At 30.8% G+C, this 12,336-nt stretch overlaps 2 protein-coding genes across 4 annotated transcripts; one reads left to right on the top strand and one right to left on the bottom strand.

The window, feature by feature from the left end:
- Window positions 1–1,048: 1,048 nt before the first annotated feature.
- BDCG_16657 (uncharacterized protein) lies at window positions 1,049–1,641 on the top strand (the record flags this gene model as incomplete). The annotated part of the gene is made up of 1 exon (XM_045425859.1): window positions 1,049–1,641. The coding sequence occupies exon 1, from the start codon at window positions 1,225–1,227 to the stop codon at window positions 1,639–1,641; it is 417 nt and encodes a 138-aa protein (XP_045280261.1). The 5' UTR covers window positions 1,049–1,224.
- Window positions 1,642–8,139: 6,498 nt separating this feature from the next.
- On the bottom strand, window positions 8,140–8,787 carry BDCG_02990 (the record flags this gene model as incomplete). 3 transcript variants are annotated; one of them, XM_045418579.1, is made up of 2 exons in its annotated part: window positions 8,526–8,587; window positions 8,612–8,787. In XM_045418579.1, the coding sequence occupies 2 exons, from the start codon at window positions 8,785–8,787 to the stop codon at window positions 8,548–8,550; spliced, it is 216 nt and encodes a 71-aa protein (XP_045280259.1). In that variant the 3' UTR covers window positions 8,526–8,547. The 3 variants fall into 3 exon arrangements, with proteins under 3 accessions (XP_045280258.1, XP_045280259.1, XP_045280260.1); XM_045418580.1 differs by having other exon boundaries at window positions 8,545–8,633; window positions 8,658–8,787; XM_045418578.1 differs by having other exon boundaries at window positions 8,140–8,787.
- Window positions 8,788–12,336: the final 3,549 nt, after the last annotated feature.

Raw genomic sequence — 12,336 nt, 5'->3', positions numbered from 1 at the left:
CTCATTGTTTTCACTCAATGAAAAGTTGGTCAGACTGTTCAATTGAGATATTTCTAAGTCTGTTTCAATTGAAAAGTTGGTCAGACTGTTTCAAAAGAAGAATAAAAGACTTTTGTGTATAAAACACCTGATTTTTTTCACACTAGTTCAGTAACTAGGTTAGATTTTTGAAGAGAATCTAATAAACTAAAATTGATTTTTAAGATAAATCAATAAAATCTTTACAATCTCTTTCTTGGGATACAGTGAGGAAAAGTATGATATCAATTGATAATAAATCAGATGATATGACAGTTTTTGAGAGAAAAACTGACAAAAAATAAATCAATTTTTTGCAGAGAAATTGATTAAAACTATTCAATTTTATTCTAAATCATCCAATTCTCCTCACACAACAAGTGTGCAACTCAAATCAGTTAATAAAGAGTGTAAAAAAGAATTAAGTATTAATGAAAGCTCTTCAGCCACTGAAATAGTAATTCTTACTTAAAAGAATATGAAATTATGACAGAAAACAACTCTGTTTTTAATTCTTTGTAAGAATATTGTGTAAAACCCAGAGAAAAACACCTTACTTTTTCAAGAGAAGTAAAAAACTATTTCTAAGATCTTTTTTTTTGCATTAACTGCTGCAGAAGAATGAGATAGAAACTGCTAAGATATGCACTACTGTATACCCCCTACCAAGACTTTCCCTCTTCAGGGTCTTGATATTATAGAGAATATAAGTCTGTTTCTATATGATAATATAAATATTGCCAGCGGGATGTAGAGGAACTGGTTATTTATATCTCAAAATAGAAGACTTTGTCAATGATTATATCAATATAGAGTTAATTCTCAAATTCAATAGAAACCTAGTGTTGCTGTTCTCAATCCCTTGCAGAATCTATTGAATATTGAGGTATTAAAACTAGATTTAATATATCTCACTGTGCAGGGATCAAAGGCTCAGTCAGACCTTGGGGTATACTGATTTTATAGTTGTTGATGTGCTGTTGACTCGTTGTCCACTGGTTATGTATTGAATACTGTTGCCGAGGTATCTTTTTGTATCGTTCTGCTGGGGATGGGCCAGATTGAGAGGGGTAGTACAGGGGTGAGACTTGGTGTTGAAGTCTAGATACACTGGCGGCGGACCGTGGAGGTTGCACTTCAGAAGAGTCCGTTGATTATGTGCTTGATATTATCGCCGAGGTATCTTTTTGTATTTTTCTGCCGGGGATGGGCCAGATTGGGAAGGGCGGTACGAGGGTGAGACTTGGCGTTGGTGTTTTGGAACATCAAAGATGGACAGGGTTTTCGCGGAGGTCGCTCCTCGGATATCTCCACAACTACAGATCGGGGGTCTTCCAAAATCGAGAAGATTGGTGCATATGGCTAGGTCACTTCACCTTACAATTTGTATGGCACTCTGGCCCGGGGTTGTGGTGTGGTAGGGGAGAACGGGGGATAATCCCACACAGGAGCTTCGAACAACGTCCGGTTCACGTTTGGCTGGATAACTCCACCACCACACGGGGTATGCGGTCGGCGATGGGGTCAAAATGCTCGTATGATCGAGGGCTTTTCGATGGATCTATCGGCGGGTTCTTATTCGAAAAATCGAGCGAGTTCGTGGTGGAGCGGTTGACTGCTTGAAAAGCAGTGTCTGAGTGAGATGAATAAAGAAGTTCTGTTAATTCTTCATACTCAGACTAGATATCTATAGAAAGTGATTAAGTTCAAACTTGGAATTTTAAATACAGTTTAAAAAACTTTGAAAATTTCTAATATAATCACTGACTCTTCAGTTTACTCTTCTTTCTTTTCTACTTCTTCTTCTTCTTCTTCTTTAAATCAGAAGAAAATATATGCTCAAGCAGCTGAATCTGCTATCTCTAAATCTGCTATCTCTAAATCTGCTATCTCAAAATCTGCTTAAAATTCTGAGAAAACTGAGAAGAATACTGCTCATACTTCTAGTGATAGAAGAGTGAAGAAAAAAATGTAAAAAGAGAAAAATCTTCAAATCTTTAGAAATAGAAGACTTATTCTCAAAGTCTCTAATCAGAACATATTACAGAGAAATAAGCTAAACTCAAACCTTATTTTCAGAATTAGAAATGAAATCAATCAGCAGTTCTTTTCTCAGTTAATGACTGATATTGAAGTTTAAAAATCAGTTATAGCTTCAATTGAGTCATTCTTCTTTGAAAACTTCATCATTCTGATCACAATGTCTGAATTCAGTGCAGAATTCCTTATTTAGAATAAGAATCTCTGAAAATCAGCAGTAGAATCTTTGTTAAGTATAAAAATTTTATCTGAGAGAGATGAAAAGTAAGACAAATTCATTCTTTATAATATTTCAGTTGAAATTTTTGACTGTGAAGAAGAAATACTACTTCTTAAAAATGAATTAGAAGAATACAACTCTATTCAACTGAGAAAAGAGCCTGTATAACTAAATTTAATTGAGTTCAGATAAAGTAGAAGAAATGCCTCTGTTCTAGTATATACAAAGATAATTGAACAATCAAAGATCTCTGAAGTAAGAGTAGCAGGTTTGAAAATGAGAGTTCATGAATACAAAGACTTAAGAATGAATCTCAAAGCTCAAACACAGTGTTCAAACTGTCAAAGATATAGACACTTTGCAATCTTCTATTTCAGAGACTCAAAATGTGCATTCTGTGTCAGAGATTACAAAACTAGTGAGCATAAATGTGAAACATGCTCAAAAAGAGATGAAATATGTTAATATACTCTGCTTAAATGCTCTAATTGCAAAGAAAAACATGCATCTAGCTCAAAAGAATGTATGTTTACTTCAAGAACTCAAAAGAACTAAAGAAAAGATGAAGCTCAGAGTAAATCTAGAACTGAAGAGAATAGTCAAGCCAGTAAACTCACAACTGCAAGCTCAAAAAGAAGAAACTCTCAACTATCTAAGTCTTCAAACTTCAATGATTCAGCTAAATGTAAACAGAATTTGAATTCTCAAACTTCTGTTAAGATTAGAGAATTGAGAAATGACTCTGATGATAAACTAGATATAATGTAAGCAGTTGAGATTTCTACTTTTCAGAACAGTTATAATCTACTATCTGATGATAGTGATTAGATTTTACTCTACTCTCTTTTAGTATGAATATACAATAAAAACAACAAAAAAAGTTTAAAAACTCTTCAAAAATCACATTTATTCAAAAGAATGTGAATAGAAACTCAAATTGTATTTATTCTTATCTTCAAATTGCATTTAAATAAAAAGTTGATTTTATACTGCTTCAGAAGCCGAATTTTGATACTTAGCAAAAATATGTCATTTCTCATTCAAGCTACTACTGCTTTTTATCTCAAAAGTCTGATATAAAGTCAAGAGTAGTGATCTATGAAAGAAAGAGATCAAGATATCAATTTAATCTAAGATTTAATATCATGTCTGACTCTGATATTCTGGTGGGTGATATTATAGATAAAGAAAATAAGTTTGATACTATACAGCTTATAAATATCTATAATGAAAAGTCATTGAAGAAATATAACAATATCTGAATAATTGATAGAGGATTTCTGAATATAACTTCATCAAGAAACTCTATAATTGCAGAAGACTTCAATGCACATCATCTCTGATAAAATTCAGAATGCAAGAGAGCAGTGAGAGCTGATAATCTGATTGAATGAATCTTTGAGCATTCAATAGATTTGATTAATAAGTCTGATCAATAAACATTCTTTAGAAAAGACATGAAACAGAAGTCTATTATAGATCTAATCTTCATATCATAAAATCTAATGAAAAGAAGACTTGTAAACTGGTTTATTAATTTAAATGAGATATCAGAATCAGATCATGAGATTATTCAATTTAATATTAAACTGAGTGAAAAATAAATGAGTGAAAATCCTCTTCTCTCTAATCAGTATAACTTTGAAAAAGCTGATTGAAAAGCAGTTGAAGAAAGTATAAAACTGTTAAAATCTAAAAGATAGAATAAGCTATGTTGAAATTCTGATCATGATATCTCAAATGAAATGCTTGAGAATAGAGTGAAGCTTATTACATCTATTATTCTAACAAGTGTTAGAGATAATATTTCAAAGAGAAAATCTTCTGAGTATTTAAAATCTTAATGAAATAAGAATATCTCATCTAAAAGAAAAGAATTAGCTACTGCTAGAAGAGATTGAAAGAATGATGTAATATCTGATGAAGAGTTCAAAGCTGTCAGAAATGAATATTTTTCAGATATTAAAAGAGCTAAAACAGACTGCTGAAATAAATTTCTTGAAGAAGTATAAGAGAAGAAAGTTTTTAAAGCTTTTAACTATACTAAAATAAGAAGTGTAGCAAAACTTTCAGTCTTAGAATATAAGTTTCAGAATGAATCATATACAGTAAACTCTTTTGAGAAAAAATGTCAAGCTTTCATGAGATTTCTCTTTCAGAACTTACCAGATTCAGATTCAGATTCAGAGAAAGAGAATATATCACTTCTCAACTATATTGATGAAAATGACTGAGAATGATCTGATCTTATACAAGATGAATTAGAGTCAGCTATCTTCTCAAGTTCTGTTAAAACTGCTGCAGGTTCTGATTCAATTAATCACTTGATTATTTAAAATACATATTTCTACTTAAAGAATGAATATTTTGAGCTCTTTTTCAATCTCTTGAAAAATGAATATCATTCTGAATGCTGGAGAGAAGCCACTGAAGTGATTCTTATAAAATCTAATAGAAAAACTTCAATTTCTAAGTCATATAGAGTAATATTTCTATTGAACTATCTAGAAAAGATTTTAGAAAAGATAATAGCTACTCAACTATTTTTTATAAGCTCTATAGATGATTCTCTTTTATTCAGTGAATAAATGAGAGATAGAAAACAGTGTTCTACAATTGACACTGTTCTCTCAGTTATTCATGATATTCAAATAGCAAAGCATGAGAGTCTGGTCTCAACTGCAGTTTTTATTGATATAAAAGAAGCATTTAATCATGTTTCAAAGTTAAAGTTAATTCAGATATTGAAGATATTAAAACTGTCACTTTCTCTAATAAAATGAGTTAACTGTTTTATGTCTAAAAGAAGTATATAACTCTTCTTTGATGAAATGAAATAAGATAAGACTGAGATAAAAATAGAAGTATCACAGAGATCTTCAATCTCACTCATTTTATTTACAGTATACACTGCATATCTATTCAAAAATAGAAATATGAGAATAGTGTGATCTCTGAGTTATGTGAATGATCTTAATCTAGTCTACAGCTCAAAAACTATCAAAGAGAATTTGAAAGTAATTGAAGAAGCTGTAAAGAAAATCTTTGTTAGAGCAGATATCAATCAAATTCAATTTAATATGAATAAAACTGAGTTAATTCACTTCTTTCTGAGATTCAATGAGAAAGAACTATCTCTAACTCTTTTAAATAGAGAGATTAAACTCAGTGTAAATGTCAAATGATTAGAAGTATGATTAAACTCCAAGTTGAATTTTAAATATCACATTCAACAAAGAACTGTCAAGGCAGAAAGACTATTGAACAACATAATCAGACTATCAAATACAGAGAGAGGTCTATTCTTCCAGGCTATGAGACAGTTATATATAGCCTGTATTACATCAGTAGCTGATTATGAAGTTCAAGTTTAATGAAATAATCAAGGGAATTTCACTGAACTCTTTCAAAGTCTGCAAAACAGAGCCTTGAGAAGAATTCTGAGAGCATTCAAATCATCTTCTATTAAAGTAATGGAAATTGAAGCTTCAATTCCTTCTCCTGCTATTAGATTTGAAAAGGCCTGTATAAACTATACTCTGAGAGTTGTAAAGATGAGCTCAAATTATATAATCAGAGAAAGAGTCTCTTCTTAATTTTCATTAATTAACTCTGGAAATGAACTGAATTGGAATAGATTTCTTGATTGAAATGAAAATAATTCTTCAAAGAAAATGTCTTCTCAACTGTACAGACTATACTCTCTGATTAAAAATCAATTTTCTTCTTTAAATATTGAAAAAGTTGATCATGAGAAGTTATCTCTCTGAAGAGAAAAGCTTGAATCTCTTATAGACTTACAAATAAGTGAACTATCAAAAGAGAAAGAATATGAACAGTATTTAAAGAGAATTTCTACAATCAATATAAAAGACTCTATTCTGATTTATTCAGATGACTCAAAAAATGAGAACTTGAATAGATTAGGCACAGGCATTGCTTATACTGAAGATAATATCAATTTTATCTCAGATTTCTGAAATCTAGGCTCTGAATATGAAGTCTTTGATGCTGAACTATTTGCAATAGTGAAAGCTTTCAAACTCATTGAAATAAAATCTCATAAAAGAGAAAATTGTTTGAAAGAGATATGAATATTCTCTGATAGTCAAGCTGCTTTAAAAAGACTTGAAATAGTCAGATTTATAATAGTCAAATGAATCTTGAACTGATCTTAAACTCTATTTTAAAAATTCAAAAGAGAAGAACATCAAAGCTGATAATTCATCTGCACTGAGTTTCTGCTCATATGAATATTCATGGCAATGAATTGACTGATTCAGCTGCAAAAAAGAGTGCAGAATTAAGCAGATCTATTCAAAAAATTATGTTCTGATCTTTTATAAAGAGAAAAATAAAAGAATCTTGTTTAGACAAGTGAAATGAAAGCTGGCAGAAACAAAAGAAGAGTATACATTATTCAAGATTTGAAATAAAACCCAAGTGAAAATCTTGTTCAATTAAATGTAAAAAGAAAATATTCTCATCTATAATACAGCTAAAACTAGAACATGGCTATTTCAAATCTTATATACAAAGATTTGATGATAGATTTGACTCAATAGAATGCTCATTCTGTAATACAAATGAGAATTCTGAGTATATTGTAATACACTGTGCATTATACAATAGTCTCAGAGTCAGATTGAAAGAGAAGTATGATCTAAATCAATTAAATATGAGATTCTTATTCTCAACTGAGACAGGAATTAAATACTTAATAGACTTTCTATCAGAAACTCAAGCAGCTATAAGAAAATGGCTAAATTCAGAATTATCTGAATATGAAGAGAAGGAAATCAACCAGATATAGTCTGTTAAAACAGCTATATACTATCTTTTAATAATTTGTTTTGTTACAGTCTTTCTTTATTTTATCTTTTTCTTTCAATTTCTTTCTGTCTATCTATTTAATGTGTCTATCTTTAAGACTGTGTTCTCTTTTCCTTTGTCATGATATTGTCAAATGATTTCAAAGTATGAGATGATGTTAAAACACTGCAATTTGTAAACAGTTTTTGTATTCTGAGCTGAAATTTTCTGATTTTACATATCTGAAATTGATGAATGTATAATAGTTAACTTTACAGATATAGGAAAAACTCTGAGAACTAAAAGTTCTCAGATAGATATCATAGTCTCTGACTGTATACATCTATAATTGAAGAATAATAATAATAATAATAATTACTTTTTCAGTGACTGAAGAGCTTTTATTAATACTTAATTCTTTTTTATACTCTTTATTAACTGATTTAAGTTACACACTTGTTGTGTGAGAAGAATTGATTGATTTAGAATAAAATTGAATAGTTATTCTGATAATTATTAGAAGAAAACAAGTTCTGGTTATATTTCACAAGATATTACACTTACTGCTAACAAACTGCTCAGTATAAGCACTACAATAACACTTATTATGAGAATGAGAGATCATTGCCAGAAACATGTATAATGTGATAGATAAACAGATAGAAGATATTAAATAGAAGAAGAGATAGAAGTCTTGAATAAGATAATAATATTCAATAATGATAATAATAAAGAAGATAATTGAAGAATGAAAAAAGTCAATGAATAAGTAATATAATATAGTGAAAGTTTCTTTATAAGAGTATATAAGAAGTACTAGCTGAATCAGCAATAAACTGTATAATTATAAACACTAGCAGCACACTAATCTGCATGAGACTAGAGCTTATATCACAGTTACATAAATGTGACTGAATCTAGTGAGAGAGAATATAATTCAGAAGAACATACAATTACTGAATAATAACACAGATGCTTTCTGTGAGAGAGGTTGAATGTGGTTGATTGTTGTTGTTATCTAACTAGTAGCTAGTGAAAGCTAAATATATGTGTGTGGGTCACGTGGGTTAGGGCTTGTGTAGTAGCTCCAACACCCCCCCATGCTACGCAGGCCAGTTAACCCACGCAGCCAAAAGCGCCCAAATCATTCAAATCTGCAATAATAATTAATTACACAAAGTAGAGTCTAGTTTTCTCATAAGGACTAGCTCCATACATGCAAATACACGCGAATATGCAAGAAAAAACGCTCAAATCCGTCCTTCCTGTATCTGTATTACCCCCAGTTGTTCTAACGCCGCGGGATCTCATTCTTATTATTTTTGTGGTTTTCATCGTCATAGGCATAGGCATAGGTCATCGGCATAGGTCATCGGCATAGGTCATCATATGGGCAATCGGTGGCCCGGCATCATATAGGCACTGGGGCCTGGCATCGTAGGCACTGGGGCCTGGCATCATATAGGCACTGGGGCCTGGCATCGTAGGCACTGGGGCCTGGCATCATATAGGCACTGGGGCCTGGCATCGTAGGCACTGTGGCCTGGCATCATATAGGCACTGTGGCCTGGCATCATATAGGCACTGGGGCCTGGCATCGTTATCGGTATTTCCATCGTTTTGGCGTCGATATTGGTGGTTATGGTTATGATTATGTCCGTGACATCGTTGACACCACGGGTTATGGTTATATTCATGATATCGTTGATACCACGGGGTTATGGTTTTGATTATGGTTATGGTTTTGTGAAATCTGACCTCCGGATCCACAGTATTTTTGATATTGATATTGTTATTGGCATTGTTATTGAGCATCATTATCAGGATTTTTGGTGTTCTTGTCATTCAACTGAGCAATATGCTGTCTCAGAATGGCGGCTTCATTGCAGTCTGTCATATCTTCGTGTTCTGGAGGATTATCTTGGGCTTGATTATTCTTGTTGTCTTCGCGCGGTTATTGATGTTGGAAAGGATCCAGCTATCTGATTCTCTGGGATCTCTTTGCTGTTGATTGATCTCGTATTGACAGGCATTTGATATGAGGTATTTGAATGAAAAAAAAAGCAGCTATTTGAAAAGCTTATTGTATGATTATTGCATGGTTATAACACTTTGTAGAAGTGCAAGGGCTTCATAACCTGTGAGAGAGGTTGAATATGATTGGTTGTTGTTGTTATCTAACTAGTAGCTAGTGAAAGCTAAATATATGTGTGTGGGTCACGTGGGTTAGGGCTTGTGTAGTAGCTCCAACACTTTCAAACATGCTTACAAATGTAAAGAGGCTCTAGCAGCCACTAATTAATTTAGATATCATATATAAGAAGCCGGCGTACGCCTGTAATTATACACTGACTCAAGCAATCTTTGAATTACATGTAGAGACTCTCTGTTAACAGAGTTTTTTCAGTTGTAATTCAAGTTCTAGAACTTTATATCTCTTCTTCTTTATTTTAAATATTATCTTAAGATGTTTTATCTGCTAATCTGATATTATCTTATCTGAATAATAAATATCTGAGTGTTTATTATTCTTATCAAGAGAATCAGCTTTATTAAGTTATTAAGTAAATTAAGAGACTGATCTAATCATGTTAGAAGCTGTATTCAAATCAGCTTTGAATTGAGAGAGTGTTTTAAGATGTTTATTAATGAAGCTTTCAAATGCTTCAGAAGAATGTTCACTGACAGAGTATAAGTATAAAGAATTATTATTAACTGAAACTGATTCAGTAGAAAGAATGTAAGATTACAAATGTATATATAAGCAGAATTGTGTTAAATTCATTATCTTGATATTTATTTCTTAAATTCTTACTAATATTGTTCTCTTTCTTTTCTTACTTTTTTACAATGTAATATGTTTTCTGTAAGCCTCTTTTTTTTTTTTAAGCAAGTAGTAGTATTATTAATCAACAAGATCTTAAACATGTTAATACTGATAGAATAAGATAATTTTAGCACCTGATAAATGTATTGAATAAAGCAGTAGTTAAATAATAATTATATTAATAAGAAATTCTGAATTAACAGTGTTTTTGCATAAAACAGGTCTCATAATCTATAAAGCTTGTGTGATTGAAAGGTTGCTAGCTTGTAAGAAGTTATATAATGAAAGGATTAGTAAGTCAGATCACGTGACCTGACAGGTTCTTGAAGAATAATATTGTTATGTTGTGTGTAATCTATCTACGCGAGTTACACTAAATGAATAGGTTGAGATAGCATATGACTAGAGTAGATGTAGTAATTATCAACACTTTCCCTTGCTACGCCGTGATCTATAAGTCATCACCCTGAGTCTCTCTCATTCTCAAATCTTTCAAAAATGCAATAATAATTAATTACATTAATTGAACTCTGATTTCCTCATTAGAAAAGGTGTCTATATGATAATAACTGTAAAAATTAAGAAATATATGTAAAATTCATTGATCTGCTGTATCATTATTATCATTCAATCATTTCTTCTTCTCAATTTTCTGAATGTCAATTCTTTTGACAAAATCTTCAAATGTAGGCTTTGCTAGTGACTTGATAAGATTATCAGCTATGTTCACTGTAGAATTAACATGTTTCATTATAATTTCTTCATTTTCAATCAAATTGTGAAGAATATAATATCTGATCTCAATGTGATATAATCTTCATGTTAAGAATTCTCTCTTTGCTAGATTAATTGCTTTCTTATTATCAACTTATAGATGTGAGTATATTTTCACTTTTTCATCATTTAGTAATCTGATGTCATATAACATATTATTTAATCAGATTATCTTATAAGCTATCTCACTAGCTGTAATATACTCAGCTTCTGTGATTAATTTAGTAATAGATATCTGTCTCTGCAACTGTCATAAGATCAGTGACTTATTAATCAATATAATATAGTCAGTAGTCAATTTGTATTAAGAATCTGCCCTCACTCAGTCTGAATTACAGTATATTACAGAACTCAGATTCTCATCACTGATCTTCTTTCTGTATAATATATCATAGTTTTTTGTCTTCTTAACATAATATAGAACATGCTTCAATACTGCTCAACATGTCTTGTGTGAACATGAGTTAAAATATGAGAGATAGTTGACTGTAAATACCAGATCTGATTAGCTACTTGAGATCAAATACTGCAATGATCTCAATTCTTGACAGTATCTCATAGCTGTAAAGTTATCATTCAATTCATCATTCTTATCAGGTGAAAATTTCAGTTATATATCTGTTATCATTGAGATCTTCACAGAATTCATCTTATTTATACTGAAATCTTCAAGAATCTTCTCAATATAATAGCTCTATGTAACTGCTAGATTGTCATTTCTCTGGTATTTAATCTTCATTTCAAGATATGACTTAGTCTCTTTGACATTCTTTGTTTCAAATCTCTTTGCAATTTTCTTTAATACTTAGTCTAATTGCTGTTCTTGAGATTCTGTCATCTGATAATTATTAATATGCAATGTCAGATAGATCTTGTGAACAGAGTAATATAGAAATTCATCATTATAAGATGATATCTTGAATCTCAATATAGTCAGATACTCTGTTACAAGAAATTATCATATTCTTACAGCTTGCTTCATTTCATATAAACTCTGGCAAAGAAGTCTCATCAAGTCTCTTCTGTCATGTTTAACATCTGTGAGCAGTTGTATATAGATTATCTCACTCTGAGATAATATATCATTCAAAAACACAGACATATAGTCAATCAATTTAACCTTTCATTCTTTAGCAGTTAATATAGTAAATAGACTATGTGATATAGACTCTGATATCACTGCAGTATACAATCTCATATAATAAATATTTTACTATTGCAAGAACTCTCTAATCACTTAGTAAGTTTTAAAGTGAATGATTTCTCTCTTATTATTGAATTTTCAATTATATACTCATTTATCTGTAAGAATATTCATTTCTGAACTCTTCTTAATAACAATATATATCTTCTTCTATTCAAATAGCTTAATCTTCTTTTTCATTGTCTCATGTTATTATTATTATTATTATTATTCAATTATAGATGTATACAGTCAGAGACTATGACATCTACCTGAGAAATTTTAGTTCTCAGGGTTTTTCCTATATCTGTAAAGTTAACTATTATACATTCATCAATTTCAGATATGCAAAATCAGAAAATTTCAACCCAGAATACAAAAACTGTTTACAAATTGCAGTGTTTTAACATCTTCTGATACTTTGAAACCATTTGACAATATTATGACAAAGAAAAAGAGAAA

This window comes from Blastomyces dermatitidis, assembly GCF_000003525.1.
Source record: "Blastomyces dermatitidis ER-3 genomic scaffold supercont1.3, whole genome shotgun sequence".
NCBI classification, from domain to species: Eukaryota; Fungi; Ascomycota; class Eurotiomycetes; order Onygenales; family Ajellomycetaceae; genus Blastomyces; species Blastomyces dermatitidis.
This window is presented reverse-complemented; position numbering and strand designations above follow the sequence as displayed.